The sequence below is a fragment of the Zalophus californianus genome, chromosome 5 (genome assembly GCF_009762305.2).
Source record: "Zalophus californianus isolate mZalCal1 chromosome 5, mZalCal1.pri.v2, whole genome shotgun sequence".
Lineage (NCBI taxonomy): Eukaryota > Metazoa > Chordata > Mammalia > Carnivora > Otariidae > Zalophus > Zalophus californianus.
The window spans coordinates 125,119,142-125,137,860 of record NC_045599.1 but is presented as its reverse complement, the minus strand read 5'-3'; the positions used below and the strand labels follow the sequence as shown (position 1 = coordinate 125,137,860).

The following is an 18,719-nucleotide window of genomic DNA, read 5'->3' as shown; positions in this document are numbered from 1 at the left end:
GCAACCAAGCCCTATAAATAAAGAAATCCCCCAGTGCCAGAAAGAAAAAGGAATCAAAGCTGGGCAATATATGGGCAATGATGCTGGGAGAGTCCATACAGAAAGGAGATGTGGTTTCTGCCATCTGCAGTAGAGAGAACTGAGCTACCTTCATATGGCCAAAAGCACTGAAGGATAGCTTTGTCCATAAAATAAGCATAAAAACCCTGGAGAAGCAGCAGAGAAGTTTTCTATCTGCCTGATAGCAGATGGGAGAAAAACAAGTCAACTCTGAGAAATCAAAACCTCTGTCATGAACCATGAGAGACTATGGACTCTGAGAAACAAACTGAGGGTTCTGGGTGGGGGTGGGGGGATGGGTTAGCCTGGTGATGGGTATTAAAGAGGGCATGTATTGAATGGAGCACTGGGTGTTATATGCCAACAATGAATCATGGAACACTACATCAAAAACTAATGATGTAATGTATGGTGATTAACGTTACATAATTAAAAAAACAAAACAAAACCTCTGTCATGCCACAAACAGGTATGGGATCTGAATTTATACTATCTATGTACTATAGCAACTACAAGCCAAGAAATGTATATAAAAACTTGTCCCCCAAATTTTTCTACTTCAGTAGATCCCAAGAAGCAAATACAAAATTACATCAAAGGCAAACATACACAACCCAGCAGAACTCCCCTAAAGATAAGTTCATGATAAAAAAAAATTACAAATTGCACAAAGAAACCACCATAAAAGACAGCATGCAGACCTGACAATTGAGAATATACAATCATGAAGTAAAACAATCTGAAAGGGCATAAAATATTACTAAAATCATTAAATAGAAAAAAGAAGACATAGAAACCATAATAAAAGAACAGGACAGTACATCCAGCAAATCGATTTGAAAAAGAAATAAAACTTAGACATTAAGAATATAGTAAAAAAACTAAATCCTATAGCAAAGATATAGCAGAAGAGAAAATTAGTAAACTAATAGGCAGATCTGAGGACATCACCCTAAGTACGTCATTGAGAGATAAAAAGGTGGCAATTAACAGTTAAGAGACAGGGTATAAAGTGAGAAGGTCCAACATAGCTCATTTTTTTTTTAAGATTTTATTTATTTTTTTGACAGAGAGAGACACAGCAAGAGAGGGAACACAAGCAGGCAGAGTGGGAGAGGGAGAAGCAGGCTTCCCGTGGAACAGGAAGCCTGATGTGGGGCTCGATCCCAGGACCCTGGAATCATGACCTAAGCTGAAGGCAGACGCTTAACGACTGAGCCACCCAGGCGCCCCCAACATAGCTCTAAAAGGTGTTTTAGAAAACAGAACAGAAAGAATGGGGAGGAAGCAATACTCCAAAAGAAAATGGGTGAAAAATAACCAACATTAAACCTGAAAATTAAATAATCATTCCAACTCTCATTTAGAATAAATTTTATTTATTTTTTTTAAAGATTTTATTTATTTATTTGAGAGAGAGAGAAACAGCATGAGAGGGGAGAGGGTCAGAGGGAGAAGCAGGCTCCCCACTGAGCAGGGAGCCCGATGTGGGACTCGATCCCAGAACCCTGGGATCATGACCTGAGCCAAAGGCAGTCGCTTAACCAACTGAGCCACCCAGGCGCCCTAGAATAAATTTTAAAAATATACACACTGAGGACACCTGCGTGGCTCAGTCGGTTGAGTGTCCGACTCTTGATTTCGGCTCAGGCGGTGATCTCAGGGCTGTGAGATCGAGACCTGCATCTGGATTCTCTGTCTCCCTTTCCTGTGCCCCTCCCCGCCAAGTAAAAAAAAAAACCTCTTAAAAAATAAATACATAAAAATAAAAGTATATACACCAAGACACACTTGTATCAAAAATATAAAATAAACTAAAAATAAAGAGAAAATGTTAAAAGAATTCAGAGATAAAAGAACAGTAACTGGAAAGACAGCACATAGGTAGTATAAACTCAGCAATTAGAGATGTCAGTAAATAATGGAATATTATCCTTAAAATGTTGAGGGAAAATGAGGATCAACTTAGAATTCTGTCCCCATCTGTAAGCTATCACTCATGAATAAAATTAAAGATGTTTTCAAAGACTAGGAGAATTTACCACTCACATGCTCTAGATGGAAGAACTAATAAAGGAAGGAAGAAGGAAACAATCCTCAAGAAAGCAGATGCAAAAAGAAATTGTGAGCAACAGTAGCAGAGAATAGAAAATTTTGCCAGAGTGCATCTCAGGCAATAAGGGTAAGTATTATTTCCTGAAACTTGTATTTTGGTTTTATACATTCATGGTTTACATATTTACATTATTTGAGTTACAAATTTTTTAAAAAGAAGCAACTGAAGGCAAAGAAACTGGAAAACATGCTGATGAGTTCAAGTAAGTGTTGACTGAAAAGACATGGGAGACTAAATTAAAAACAAAGTAGATCTAAAATACTAGAAAACAATATTAGGGAAGATGGGAGGGAGGGAGCAGGTCAATGTTAAAAGCTCTAAAGTCTATATTGTTTAGGAGGTAAATATATTTGCCTTAAATTTTAATTCAACTATGAATATTGAACATTCAAGAATAATCACTAAGAGATTAAAAACAGAATGTGTAATTTCTGAACCAACAGAGAGGAAAAGAGAGAATACAGAAAACCCAATCCAACGGAAGGAAAGAAAGCAGCTCAAAAAGTAAAGGAAAAAATACACAGTAAATAGAAAGCACAAAATAAGATTATAGAAACAAGCACAAATATATCAGTAATCACAATATACATAATATAATTATATTTGATGATTAAGACACACAAATTAACTACTTTTACAAGTGAAATCTAGTTATATGCTGGACACAACTACAACATAATCACTCAACTTGAAAATAAAGGAATATCTAACTTACAGAAAATACGAGAGAAATATGTTAAATGACCCCACAGAGACTCAATTAGCAAAATCCAGACTCTGAAAAGCACTTCAGGACAAACATCTATGTTTCTTCAACAAATCAATTGCAAGGGGAAAAAGAGAGAGAAGGTACCAAGAACTTAAAAGAGACTTATAAGCCATCAAACGACTGCCATGTATGGACTTCACTCGGATTCTAACTAGAATAAAAAAATAAGCTATTTTTAAAAATGAGATAGCTGACAACACTGAAACACTGATTAGATATATGACAATATTAATTTTTTTAAAAGGAGCAATAATATTATTACGCCTGTGTTTAAAAAAAGAAACCTTATCTTTTAGACATATTTACAAAATATTTATAGGTAGATAATATGCTATCTGGGATTTGCTTCAAAATCATCCAGGAAAAGGTAGGAGGAGTAAATGGGTGGGTGTATACATAAAAGAGGATTGACCATGAGTTGATAATTGTTGAAGTTGGATATAGGGTACATGAAGGTTAATTATACTATTCTGTCTTCTATTGAAATTTTCCACGATAAATTTTTAAAAAATTAAATGTATCAAAAAAGATATAGCAGGGAAATATTAATATTAGATAAAATTGACTGAGTCTAAAAACATTATTGGGGATAAAGAGAGTCATTAATGAGAAAAGGGGCAAAATTCAACCAAAAATATAACAATAATGAACATAATCATTTTATAACACAGCTTCAACTATATAATGCAACATTTAACAGAATCACAAGGAGAAATTCCACAATCACTGTGGGCAATTTTTAATGCACCCTTCTGAGCAAGCAAACTAAAAAATCAGAAAGAATATAGAAAATCTGGACAATTTAAAAGTTTGATTAAACATATATATATATGTATAAATATACAACTTAAAAGCCTGACTACACACACACACACACACACACACACACACACACACACACATGTCCTACATAAACCAACAGTAAATGCATATTCTTTTCAACATTTACCAAAACTGACTATACATCCCAGACCACAAAGGAAATTTTAACAAATATCTAAGAATTGCTATTATTATACACTTACCTAATCATAATGCAATGAATAGATGAATAAAAATATAGCCAAACCCCATAATACCGGGAAGCTAAGTATCCCTTTTATGAGCTAAAGAAGACATCTTAATACAAATTACAAACTATCTAGATCAAAACACCACCAAAACTTGGTGCATATCAGCGCTCTTGTCTGGGTCCTTGCAGGAACCTGTTCTGCTTCAAATACATATATTAGAAAAAAAGAAAGAATGAAGTTAGGAAAAAGCCAACAGGTTAAGCCTTCAAAAACCGAAGAAATAATAAAGCCAAGGGGTAGAAATTTATGAAAAAGAAAATTAAGCAACAGAATCAAACCAAAGCTTGTTAAAAAAAGAAAAAGAAAAGAAAACCACATTAAATTGCTGACAAGACTGACTGAAAGAGAATGTAGGGATAAACAACTATAGATAGAGTAGAAATTTTAAGTAACTACCCTAACTTCATTCTTTCAGTAAGAAATTCAAACATATACTATTTCACCACTGCCTGGCCATATAACCAGAACCTCGAATCCCAATTCTGCAGTTGACCAGGGACAAACAGCAACCTCAGCACCAAGCTCTGTGCAACACTCAGCAAGTGTGTGGCTGACGGCGCCCCGTTCTAGGAGGCTATGGCATTGGCTTCTCAGGAAAACAATGGTTTGGGTGGGAGCCAATCACATAATCACAAGAATAATCCTAATCTAAATTAGGGGACTGCGGCCTTGGGCTCACAAATGAAAACTATTCCTAGTTCTCTAGCTCCCAAAAGGCAATGCTTATTCTTTCAAAACGAGGCTTCAGTGCCCCCACAACTCCCCCTACACACACACACACACCTTCGGAAATGCCAATGGCTTTTGAAGCCAATGGTTTTTCAGATTCAGGACCAGAAGACAATTCAATGTGATCTTCAGGTTCAACCTGTAGAAAAATACACACAACAAAATAACTTAAGAATTTTATAGTTTGATAATTTCACAATATTGTTAGATAATCTTATGTACCTTTTAAATATTAGGGTAACAAGTGAAAGAAATGGGATTAAATCTAGTAAGAGCTAAATGTGGGGATGGGTGAAGAGAAGGAAATTTTTACTTATTTGTAGTCTAAATGATTTAACCTTTTTAGACATCATAAGGAAAACAACATCAGATAATTTTAGATTGGGGAGGAACATTAGCTACCATTTAGACAAAACCTTTCATTTTAAAAATGAGAGAACAGGGCCCAGAGAAATTCAGTGACTTTCTTAGTGGCAAGACATGGATTTGAACCAAGGTCTTCAAAGCCCCTAGTCAGTGTTTGTCCACAAGTATCCCTCTGTCTCTTCCAGGCCTGAAGTCTGTTCTCTTAATTAAAATAAACAAGTCAAAATCTTTGTATCTATGTGTGCATTATAGTAGGATGAGAACATTTTAAAACAATAGCCCCAAATCTCTCATTTAAATTAGTGTTAGTTCCCTCAAAGTAGTCACCTTAGCAAACTAAATACTTATGGAGTTTGATCCACCTTCCTTTGGGAAACTCTTCCTTTGAAATTGTCTCCCAGGCTTGCACTACCATTATTAACAACTGTTCTGGTGATAAGTCTTTATTATATAAATGTGATTCTATTACTGTCAGAATCCAGAACTGAGAGAGTAAAGACAACGATTAAATGAACATGTATTGAATGCCTGCCATGTTACCAAGCAAAAGACACAGTCCCTATCCTCCAGTATTTAAAGGCTTGGGCTGAGAGGGGCGCCATAACAGAATTTTTAGGAGCTTTTTCAAAATACATGTGTGTGATCTACACCCTCCCCGCCGCCAAGCCACTGCCCCCTCCTCTGTCCCCAGACTACCACCCCAGATTCAGTAGGGCTGGCATGTATATTTTTGAAAAAGATCATGACATGCACAGCTGTCCTTTTATCTAATAGATCCAGATCTGTGGAAATTCCTTCTTGAGACTCTTCCTTTGGTTTGCTTTCTCCTGAGTTTCTTAACTACCTTAGAATGCTCCTTCTCGTGCTTTGTTGTTGAATCATCCTTAAAAGTTCATGCACCCACAGAATTCTGTCCTTTGCCCTCTTTTTCCCCTCATTCAGTGTATTCTCTCTGGGTGAGTGCCCTGTTAGGATTTTAACTTCCTCTTAAGGACTCTAAAATCTGTACCATCAACCCAAATCTAGCTCCTAAGCTCCAGAAGCATATATCCAACTGCCTACTAATCTCACAACACTTCAAATTTAAGATGTTCTGGACTGAAATCACTGTGCCTCTCTTCCCCCAAAACACAAAGACTTCTTCTTCCCTAGTGTGGAAAATGACTCCCCCATTCACCCAGGCTTGAAATCCGGATACCACTGTGAATCTATTCTTCCTCACCTTCCCATAGCCCAATACCCTCTGAGTCCTGCTACATCCTTCTCCATCCCCAATGCTTAAGTTCAGGTTATCATTACTTCTTGGCTTGGTACTCAGCGGGTCCCAAACATCAATCAGTAAGCCCAGTATCGAGCTAGCTGCATAAGAATCACTCATGAAGCTTATTAATTATACAAATTCCTGGGTCCCACCCCAGAATTACTTAAAATCAGAATCTCAGGGGTATGAGCCCACAAGTCTGCATTTCTAAGAAGTTCCCCAAGATGACTCTAATGAGCAGCAAGTTTAGAACCACTGTGACCCACCTGATCTCCCTGTTCTCAGCCTATCCTCTCCAATCTGCCCTCCACACTGCTGCCAGAGTGTCTGATCACATCATTTCACTGCTTAAAATTCTTCAGTGGTTCCCTCCTGCCTATTTATAGTATAGGACAAAATCCTAACCACTTGACCCGGCAAACAATACTTCCCATCATTCCTTATCTACACACCTACCTCCCTTTCCTGCCAGATGTCTTAAAGCCCAGTACCATCAACCTCCACCTCACGTTGTTTCATCAGCCCTTCCTTATCTAACTCGTGAATATCGATTCATTGCCAACTCCAGAGTTAACTCTACAAAGTCATCTCTGACGCCACAGCTTCACTTACCTACCTGTCCAACCCCAACAGGTCATGTGTACCTGTGCTGTTCTCGCCACACCCTGTTCGTATGTATTAACGGGTGTATACGTCTATTTTCTTTTGTTAGATTCTAAGCTGCTTGAGAGCAGTGACTATGTATGCCTTATTTATCTTTCTATTCCCAGAACTTAGCACAGGGCCCAGCAGGTAGTAGAAGATTAATAAATGTAATGATTCTTGGACTCTGGAGCAAGCCAGGATCAAGACTAGATTCAAGTGTACATATTTGGCTGTAGATATGCTTAATATACTAGAACATAAGGCCATTTCAGAAAGTGATTCCTTAGAATAAGGAGTTCCAAAGATGACTCTAACACTTAACACTCATTTTGAAGTGCTAGATCTAAGTCTGGGTTAAAAAAACAAAAAGGAAAACAACCAAATAAACATCATAATATTATTACTTAATAGTAGTCCTACCTCATGTTTTTTCTGTGTAATTTCACATAAGTTTAATCTTAACTTTTTAATATGTGCTAAATGTTTGAATTAAAGAAATACTATAAACCTAATAAACACATCTTTTAAAATGTCAACCTGCTAGTAACCTGGAGTATTTGTTAGGTAAGTCAATGATGAAATTTTTATCCTGCAGACTAATTTGCATTTCCCAATACAAGGCTTTAACACATTCAAAATATGTTTACTATTTTGTTCCTTAATCTTTATTTTATGTAAATTTTACTTCCTAAAAAAAACAGGTTTATACAAAATAATTCATGTTTGAGACTTCCTATTTGTCTAACTACCATGATATACCAATACACATAAATAATCTCTTTCTTATGGGTATTTTTTAAAGATACAGAAAAATCTAAGGACCACATTCCTATTATATAAAATATTTAAAAGAAACTGAGAATTCCAAATATAAAGACAATAGTATTTTTATAAAGTTAAAAAAGTCCTGCTGCAGGAAATGATACTCAATTATGAGCAGGGTTCATTTAAAACCACATTCTTGTTTGTAATTCATATATTTCTTTTCCTGGTAGGAAGCATTGGTTCACGTCTTAGAAGTTTAAGGCAGTGTTTGTCAACTGGGGGTGATTTTGTCCCCCAGAGAACATTTAGCCATGTCTGAAGACATTTTTTTATAATTACAGCACAGCTAGCAGGTGAAGATCAGGGATGCTACCAAACAAAGAATTATCTGCCCCAAATATCAATAATGCTGAGATTGAGAAACCCTAGCTTAAAATAAAAAAAAAAACAAATTTCCCATTATTTTGAAAAATCAAATGTCTAAAATTACGTCACATTACAAATCTAATAACTCAGTAACAAACAGCTAAAATAAAGACAGTCTACCTTATCACAATGTCGATCTAGCATTTTGTATCTGGGGCAATCCTGCTCTATGTTTTCAGCAATGTTCTGTATTGCTAACAGCTGTGCATCAATTTCCTGAAGCTTAGAGGTGAGATGCTCGAGCCGGCGAGCTGCAGAGCTCTGCGCAGGACGAGTGGCAGACACATCCTGCAGTTGCTTCCACAGCGAATCATCCTCTGCAGCAGCTGACTTTGAGCTCTGTTCTTTGAATTGAAAATCTGGCTTCAGCATATCTAAATATTAATAAAGGTAATCAATATCAGAATTGATTAGAATTAAGGGAGAAGTAGATGCTGATGATCTAATTCTTTTGAAGACCTCATTTTAAGTCAACATAACCTTCCCTTCCAAATCTGTTTCAATACACCCAGAAATAACACTTCAGCTTCTTGACTTTGGAGAGCTGTCTGTGGTGAGATAAGAATACATAACAGTATTACTATTACCACAAAACTCCATATACGAGGCAGTCTGAATGTTACTTTTACCCTCTGCTACAAAAACATACTTCATCAAAAAGCAACTTTATTTAATATTTTTTACTTTTTATTTATTTTAAAGATTTGCTTATTTATTTTGGGAGAGAGAGCGAGCGTGGGGAAAGGGGCAGAGGAAGAGACTCTCAACCAGACTCCCCACCGAGGACAGAGCCCAGCGCAGGGCTTGATATCATGACCCTGAGACCATGACCTGAGCCGAAACCAAGAGTCAGACATTTAACCGACTGAGCCACCCAGGTGCCCCTATTTTTGACTTTTTAAAACCGGACTTGAAAACCAACAGCGTCACACAGTAAAAGCTAGGCCCACTGTGGGCCACCACCAACTCTACGTGGGATCCCAGGCTAAAGTTAAACCTCCCAAGACCAATATCAAAGCCAATGACTCTCCCTACTCTTAAACTCAATTGATTCTTGTCCCAAATTTGAAACACTTCTTTTTTAAATGTGTTCTTTTTCCAGCTTCCGGGTCTCCTCCTCCCTCTAGTGCTCTTCCTTCTTCGTTGCCTTCCCGTTCTTCCCTTCTGCCACCCCACCCCGCCCCCCGACCCATCAGTCCTTCCAGAGTGCCTGTCTCGGCTCATGTCTCACTCTGCACACTCTCCCTGGCTGATGTCACTGGCGCACAGGTGACTCTCAAATTCACATGACATCTTCATGAGCTCCAGCCCTTAAATCCACCTATGTCCTGGATATCTCATTTAGGTTGTCCCAAAAGCCTATCAATTGAAACTCCTCGCTCTGCCCCTCCAACTTGCTCCCTCTTCCTGATTCTCCAGTTCAGTGAGTAGCATTATCATTCACCCACGTTCCAAAGCCAGAGGCCTGAGAGTCATTCAAGGTTCTTCTCTTTCCTTCAGATCCAAAGTAACACCAAATATTGATGGTTACCAACCAAAACCTCCATTCCTACTACCATTGCTTAGCTGAAGCTTTCACAATAGATGGACCCCAAATAGCATCTCTAGCTCTAATTTATTTTACCCCTGTTTAGTCCACCTTCCATATAGATCCTTTAAAACATAAATGTGAGGGACGCCTGGGTGGCTCAGTCGGTTAAGTGTCTACCTTCGGCTCAGGTCATGATCCCAGGGTCCTGGGATTGAGTCCCACATCGGGCTCCCTGCTCGGCGGGGAGCCTGCTTCTCCCTCTGCCTCTCTCTCTGTCTCTCATGAATAAATAAATAAAATCTTTAAAAAAAAAATCTAAATTAAAAAAAAAACGTAAATGTGATATTGTTCCTTTCCCACCTCAAATTCTTCAGTGTTTCTCTAATTCCTTCATCTTAAAAATCCAAATGCCTCAGTATGAGGACAATGCCATTCAGTCTTTCCTCTGTCTCCCTCTCCAGCTCATCTCTTGCTATGTCTTAAACAAACAAAACCACTCCACTGCCTCCAAGCAAACTTTAATTCTCTCAACCTCTGCAGTCTCCATCAAACCTCCACGTCACTGCACAATCTAGTCTTTCAGTCTCACTAAGTCCAACTTCCCTTTAAGATTCCACTGAGGTGTCTCTCCTAAATGTCCCTGTCCCCCCTAGAGATGGAGTAGAAGCTGTTATTTCCCAAGAATCTCATCCAGACCACTTTGACAGCACTTCCAAAGGTGTTTCGTAACCCTCTGCTTCTCTGCCTTCCTTTCCTTCTCTAGGTGAGCACCCAGGAGAGAGCCTAGTATTACACTCTTCTTGAGCCCTGATATCTGGCCCCTGACTTAGCATTTATTGAATAGCTGGTCAAATGAGGATTATGATGCCTGACCTACCTAACTTGCAGAAGTTTTGTGAAGACTAAATTATGGAACAAAATACTCTGAAAAATGTGAATCCCTAAACAAGTGATTCAGCCTCAGGCCAGCATGAGGCTTCCCATGAGAGGATAATGGCAAACTGCAATGCAGGCAATGGCTGTTGTGTCACTTCCCACTACCCGTTTTGGCCTTACCTTTTTTTTTTTTTTTTTTAAGTAATCTCTACACCCAACATGGGGCTCAAACTCACAACCCCAAGATTAAGAGTCACATGCTCTACTGACCGAGCCTGTCAGGAATACCTGGCCTGACCTTTTCCAGCTTGACTCTCACAGTACTTTACCATCTATCCTTCCTGTTTTCAGCAGCCTGAAGTGTCTCCCTTAGTCACTCTCAGGAAAGAATTTTGTGTACAAACTTCGAGTAGAAAATATAGCAAAAGAGCTGGACATGCTCAAAATCCAGAATGGCCTACAGACATAATGAAACTAGCTTCCCTCTCTTTAGAGAATTTGTTCCACTCCCACTGACTAATAGGAAAAATCACCTAGAGGGTTAAATACTGAGCTCCATTGACCCTGAAAAATTCTCTCTGGCCAGCAAAGCTCTGCTTGTTATTAATAGCTGAAAGCATTCCTATTGGAGATAGTTTCTAAAATAAGGAACTACTGTCATTCAAAATGGTGAGCAAGTAGCACTAAAAGTAGGAATTTATTATTTCCTTTGCTTTTGTTTTAAATACCTAGGGACCCTGTCCCTCCTCCCAGCCTTTTCCTATAATACAAATCCATTTAACTCTATTATGTAACTAGGTTCTGAATCTTTAAGGTATATTATATAAATACCATGATGAAATATTTTCAAAATATAAAACACATCCTTTTAAATTGGCATTTTAAAGTTGTTCTCTTTAATAAGAGTAGAAGGGTCCACTGATATATTTTTGTAACCAGTCTCCCCAGAGAAGGATTTTCCAAAAGGCTGAAGAGACTTGATCAGACTGATGAAAGAAATTAACCTGTAGCTCGTGGTCATTTGAAATGCTGGCCGAGGATATTCAGGGGTAACAAAGAGATGCGTCTGGTTCCAGTTTGGCAGAATTTCAAAAGTTGACTAGTGTGAAATGAAGGGAAACTAGCCCACAGGCATATAAAGGATTTATTTATTTATTTTAGAGAGAGAGCATGGGGGGACAGGGACAGAGGGAGAGGAAGAGAGTCTTAAGCAGACTCTGCGCTGAGTGCAGAGCCCCACGAAGGGCTCGATCCCATGACCCTGAGATCACAACCTGAGCCAAAACCAAGAGTCAGATGCTCAACTGACTGCACCACCCAGGAGCCCCAGGGAGCCCACAGGCATTGGCTAGATGTAACCCACATGATAACCCAATGAGGTTGTGTCCCACAGAGATATAAGTAAGGATGAGATAAAGTTAATTTACTTGCAAAAAGTATCCAAACTATGAAGGGATAGAGCTGGGACCAAAAACTAGGTCTGTTCTACTTGAATCTAGAAGTCAAGCTCTTTTCATTTCCCACACACTTCCCTAAAAGACTGTTAGTTTCATACATTCTCCCTTCAATATCTATACACCGAACAGCCCCATGACAGGAGAGAGAATGAGCCAAGGCTTCAAAATCTGACATGCTAGCACTTACTGGTATACACAGCTGTAACAGACATGCCCTAACACATCCTAATGTGAGGTTTCCCTGCCATCCATCCCTTCCTTACTCCTCACATCTCCTGAGTGCCCACTGTTGATACACAATTAGCAGACAGGGCTGGACTGTGCCCCCAAGCATCTAACAACCACAAGGCTGGGTGCACTCCTCCTAGCAGCTGTGGAACCCAGAAGACAGACTGGCTTTCTGTTGCAGGAAGTCTGACTGCATATTAAGATTAATCTAATCAGGGGCGCCTGGGTGGTTCAGTCAGTTAAGTGTCTGCCTTCGGCTCAGGTCATGATCTCCAGACCTGGGATCGAGCCCCAAGTTGGGCTTCTGGCTCAGCAGGGAGTTTGCTTCTCCCTCTCCCTCTGCTCATGCTCTCTGTATCTCTCTGTATCAAATGAATAAATAAAATCTTTTTAAAAAAGACTAATCATTCATAGGATGTAATAACTTTAGGTTTTGGAGAAATATTCTTCTAAATCTTGCAAATATTTTAGAATAACGCAATCTAATTTATAACTATAAAACTGAGTATTTTACTAATAATATTTTACTGTTGGCTAAATACCTGTGTATACTCTATGTGTTATTCTAGAATCTCCCACCTTTTTAAATAGGAGAATTCCTTTTTAACACCAAAGCACTCATGACATCCCATAGGATATTTATTTTTAGCTCCTTAAGAAATGACATATGTACAAACAGATCTGTAGTCTCCTTGCAAAATAATGGAACCATGACTTTGGAACCATGACTCTACCTCATTTACCTATCTGACCCCACTCTCCTTAGCAAGGGAAGAGCCTTTTCCTGGTTTCTTTTGCAATTACCAAGTTTTATAACTTGTTTCTATATTATCAGTAATTAGGGAAAGGGGAGAGTCATGTTATCCATGTAGGGCATTCACCTTCATCCTGCCGTATTTCTGATGGTATAGGGGAAGCGATCCCAGGCTCCTTCACATCTGTACTGCCTGCTCTCCAGCTTCTTCCAGCCAGACAGGATGGAGACACTTTCGCAGGTTTAAAAAATAAATCCATAGTGGAATTGGCAGACTCTATCAAGAATATGAGAAGCATACAAAGATTGATTTTCTAACCTTCTAAACAAGGTAGTTAGAAGATTAACAGAACATTTCTAGGGGCGCCCGGGTGGCACATTCAGTTAAGCCTCCAACTCTTGATTTTGGCTCAGGTCATGATCTCAGGGTCATGAGATAGAGCCCCACATCAGGTTCTGCACTAGGCATGGAGTCTCCTTGAGATTCTCTCTCCCTCACCCTCTGCAGGGGAGGTTCTTTTGGCCCTCCCCTGCCAAAAGAACATTTCTAAATGTGAATATAAACATCCAAAAGTATAGCGGGTTTGCAGGAGAAGAGCTAAGAGACTTAAGGGGTGACAATGCTATATTAAAGAATTTTTCAAAATGTTTTTAATCTACTTAAAAAGTAGGAAAAAATTATTACCTTCACTCTTAAAACTGTGCAGGGGAACAGCATTTGTAACTGAAGCTGCCATATAATGTAACTCTGCAGAAGATGGGGCCTCCAGATGATCACTTGGCTGTTTGATAATAGTATCATTTGAAAGCTCTTCTTTGACAGGCAATTCCTGTAGATCATCAGCTTTAATGTCAATCACATTTATGTAAGTGTGTCCAACCTGAACCAAAACACATAAAATCAAAGAGGGTTACATTCTTTTTACTCTGTAGGGCCAGTTTGCACCCTTTGCCCTTGTTAAAAAAAGAGAGAGAGATTTAATTCTAAAGGCAAGAAGAGCTTTTATGAGTCTAACTTAGGGAAAACTGCAGGAAGTACGTGTTATGGTCTTAGTTTACAATACTCTGGGGCATAACACAGAAATCTTATTTTTTTGATCTTTCCAACAAAGCTACATAGAATGCCAATTTAGGCTCATTTCATCTATACAATTAAATAATGCAGATAACCATAATAAATTTTAGCAAATGTATTATTATAACCTCTGAATAGCAATACCAAATTTAGTACCAGATCAGATGGTGAAGGTGACAAAGGTTTCTCTGATATTTCAGTGGGAAGTTTGAGATTTAGACATACATCAGGAGCCAAAATTTGAGGAACATTCAAAGGTTCATGTTCTGAAAATTAAGAAAAGAAAAATCAGGAATATAAAAAAAAAAATCTGTAAATAGCTCTGAGTCATCAGCATTACAACAAGTTAGCAACAAACAACATAAAATTTTTTTTGTTATAAATCTAAGTAGGGGGCGCCTGGCTAGTTCAGTCAGTGGAGTATATGGGCTCTTGACCTCGGGGTTCTGACTGTGGGTCCCACTTTGGGCCCCACTTTGGATGAAGAGATTAGTTAAAAATAACATGTTAAAAAAAAATCTAAGTAGAAGTTTCACAGATATAAATAAATTCTATTCTATTCTAAAGGCAATTTAGAGTAATTCGTAGTTGAATAGAGACTGATTATTGAATGATTATATGAATGATTCACAAGGATACTAAAGTATCTAAGTCATGTGAAGAAAATGCTGTAATTTCCTGGGTGGCTCAGTCAGTAAGTGTCTGACTCTTGATTTCAGTGCCGCTTCGGCAGCATATACTGACTCTTGATTTCAGCTCAAGTCTTAGTCTCAGGGTTGTGAGCTCAAGCCCCATGTTGGGCTCCATACTGGGCGTGGAGAAGAAAGAGACAGAAAAAGAAAAGAAAAGAAAAGAAAAGAAAAGAAAAAAAAGAAAAGAAAAGAAAAGAAAAGAAAAGAAAAGAAAAGAAAAGAAAAGAAAAGAAAAGAAAAGAAAAGAAAAGAAAAGAAAAGAAAAGAAAAGAAAAGAAAAGAAAAGAAAAGAAAAGAAAAGAAAAGAAAAGAAAGGAAAGGAAAGGAAAAAAGGAAAGGAAAGGAAAAAAGGAAAGGAAAGGAAAAAAGGAAAGGAAAGGAAAGGAAAGGAAAGGAGAAAAGAAAAGAAAAGAAAAGAAAAGAAAAGAAAGGAAGGAAGGAAGGAAGGAAAGAAGGAAGAAAAGAAGGAAAGAAAGAAGGAAAGAAAAAGAAAGAAAGAGAAAGAAAGAAAGAAAGAAGAAAGAGAAAGAAGAGAAAATGCTGTAATTTCCTATTTCCATTTCAGATATATTAAGTCGTGTTTGTTTAGGAGATTTCAAAAAAACCTGTTTAGGAAATTAACCTATAACTAATTTGTTTTTTTATGTCAACACTTTTTCTTATTACTCATTTGTTTTAACAGCTTTATGGAGATATAATTTATACCCGTTAAAAGGGCACAATTCGGGGGTGCCTGGGTGGCTCAGTTGGTTAAGCATCTGACTTTTGATTTCTGGTCAGGTTATGATCTCAGGGTCATGAGATCAAGCCCCAAATCAGGCTCCACGCTGGGCATGGAGCCTGCTTAAGATTCTCTCTCTCCCCCACCCTCTGCCTCTCCCCATCCCATTGCTTGGGCTACGCTCTCTCTAAGATAAGATGAGATGAGATAAGACAAAATAAAACAAAACAAAATAAAATAAAATGGCACAACTCAGTATTCAGTATTTTCCAGTATATTCACAGAGCCCATGGCTAAATTTTACCACTTAAAAAATGTTTAACATCTAAATTTTACAAAAGTCATTAGCTTCTTATTCAAAAGTACAACAAAGAAGCCTGTCACAACAGGTCAGCAAATGGTCTCTGTGCTTTTTGTCCTAGGACACTAGTTTTACTTCCTAGCATCTTATTTTTAATAGAACATTACTTTCAAATTTCATATGCAAAATATAACTTCTTGTTATATTGAATACTGGAAACTTGTTACCAAGGATTGAATTTAAACCATATGACAACCCAAAAACTTTAGAAAAAGGAAAGTAAAAATACTTAAATTATCATTCTATCTCTATTGAATCAATTGATGAGTTTTATTGCTTTTTTATGGATGGTGGTAACTCTTGTTTTGGCATCACAAAAACATAGTCTTTAATTAGTAATGCTATTCTCAGAAAAAGAAAGAAAAAAAGCACACCTGATATGGAAGAAATGATTTGTTGATTTTTACAACATTCAGAAACAACTTCCTGAGAAGTAGCTTTTTTATCTTGTAATGAGTTCGAAGATTTGAGGCAAAAAAAGAAAAAATTAAATATATGAATGCAGATTTCTAGATACTGTGTATTAAAGGTAATAAAGTAAATTGACTTTTAAAAATTAAGAATTTAATTTTAGAAATTAATGATAATTTCTGATTTTATTATTATTCATCCTGGGCCTGATTACCTGGATGATAACAGACTTCTAGCAAACAGGCTGCCCATTCCAGAAGACTATCTAGCAGTAAATTACCTCCAAGGCTTTCTTAAAGGCTTTCTCTTATAAGAATGTTTCTCAAATGCATATGCACCATTTGCATCAAAAAACGTCAACCTCATTCAGATAGAAACAAAAACTAAATAGTGAGATGCTTTTTTATGATTTATTAGATGGGTAAAGATAAAAGAATTAGCTAAATCACAGTGATAACCAAAACAAAGGCTCATATGTGAGAAGATACTCACTGAAACATTATTTATAGGAGAAAAATACTGGAAACCACCTAATGCACTCAACAATAAAGAATTAGGTAAATATTTTATGGCACAGCTGGAAGAAGGAATATGCTTACAAAGTACTTTTTGATGACATGGGGCAATATATGGCATAAGCAGAAATCAAAGTGAAAAGCAAAGGATACAAAATATCAGTAAATTCTGTTATCCAAATCCAATCCATTCTTACAAATGTGCTGCACAGATACCAAGAGATTTTTTAAGTGGGGGAGAAACGGTGTCCCAGCCCAGCTCATCCAATACTCCCAAACATTAAACAATTCTTAAACATCTAAATAACTATGCATCAAGGGTTATTAAATATAAAGCATTTTAAACATCACTTCTTAATTAGCATTCATTTAACCCATTAGTTTGTGTGCATATGCAATAATACAGACCATATCAGATAGAATACTGATACTCTACTATAAACATATACTATAAGTAAATATATAGTATAATATAAATAAATACTATAATATAATATAAGTATATACTACAATGTATATGCTATATACATATATATATACACACACACTATATATGTATAAACTATACTATGTAAATAAATAATGAAATAATATGTTAAAAAGACAGTCTAACTGGAGAGTGTCCAAAGATAGCCAGGCAAAAAGAAACACTGGGGCCCATGAAGGGTTAAATTCTCAGGGAAGATAGCAATAATATTTGGAAGATTAAAGTTCAGATAGTGAGGCAGGACACCTGTAATATATACTGTATCAAACTATGTAAAATGTGCAAAAGACTAAAAGAAAAATCATCAAAATGTTACTTCTAGGGGCGCCTGGTGGCACTGCTGGTTAAGCAACTGACTCTTGGTTTTGGCTTGGGTTGTGATCTCAGGGTCGTGAGATCAAGCTCCACATAGGGCTCCACACTTAGCACAGGGTCTGCTTGAGTTCCTCTCTCTCTCTGCCCCCCCTCTAAAATCTTTTAAAAAAATATTACTTCTAAGTGGTATGATTATAGTTAATTTTACCTTCTTCATAGCTTTGCTACATTATCCAAATATTCTATAAAGATCATATATTATTTTGAAACCATATCAATAAATACTCTTTTAAAATAATATAAAATTAGAGGTTTAAAAAAGCACTTGAAGGTTCTGAACACAGTTAAAAGCAACTGTTTCCTAAATATCATAGAAAAGAATTTCTACAACACAAAGGTCAGAGCACTTACATGAATAAGGAAGTTCATCAGGCAAAATTCCAAATAATAGTTCCTTCAACTTTTATTTCCTCTGTTCTTGGACACAGTTACATATGCCCTTCCCACACCAACCCAATCTAGTCCTCTTCCTAACTCAACTTCACCAGCCATACATAGCTCCAGGCTTCTCGGTCTTAGGCATGAAATCCCAGTGAAGGCAATTAATGGCATAGAGAACCCAAATTCAAAATATTATTTCTACTGATTGAGGATGTAGTCCATGGTATTTTGAACAAAAATTTCTATTATGCTTTAATTAAGTTATCATAAATTCAATTTAAAAGTTAAGTTTAAAATTTGTGAAGTACATACCAGGATTGAGGATAAGAACCTGGGATGAGTAACTACTTATCACTTACCTTAAAATTCATGTTAAATCATTGTTTTGAAGAAAAAGTCTAGATATATTAAATGTTGCAAAAATACATGAATTTTAAAAATTAAGGTAAAATAGCATTTTACCTGGGTCTGTATTTGTACTTGCATCCTGACGTTCTACAGCTTTCTTTCTCACAGAGGCCATGAAGTGCAATCCAGCTGAAGTATTAATATCATCTTGTAGCATTTCTTAAATATAACAACAAAACATGAAAGCAATCACTGAGAAGCCAACATTTTACCTGGAGTCCAAAAGCAGAGTACCTA

At 37.2% G+C, this 18,719-nt stretch overlaps 1 protein-coding gene across 6 annotated transcripts in view; it reads right to left on the bottom strand.

The window, feature by feature from the left end:
* CPLANE1 (ciliogenesis and planar polarity effector 1) overlaps positions 1–18,719 on the bottom strand; it is a 138,992-nt gene that overhangs the window by 25,700 nt on the left and 94,573 nt on the right. For 3 of the 6 annotated variants that reach the window (XM_027605163.2, XM_027605166.2, XM_027605164.2), the window contains 7 exons: positions 18,537–18,641; positions 16,280–16,351; positions 14,288–14,397; positions 13,742–13,937; positions 13,184–13,333; positions 8,331–8,584; positions 4,802–4,886 (listed from right to left, as the gene is read on the bottom strand). In XM_027605163.2, coding sequence (XP_027460964.2) covers positions 4,802–4,886; positions 8,331–8,584; positions 13,184–13,333; positions 13,742–13,937; positions 14,288–14,397; positions 16,280–16,351; positions 18,537–18,641 — 972 coding nt within the window. The remainder of the gene's footprint in view (positions 1–4,801; positions 4,887–8,330; positions 8,585–13,183; positions 13,334–13,741; positions 13,938–14,287; positions 14,398–16,279; positions 16,352–18,536; positions 18,642–18,719) is intronic. The other 3 variants (XM_035727616.1, XM_027605165.2, XM_027605170.2) reach the window with 2 other exon arrangements.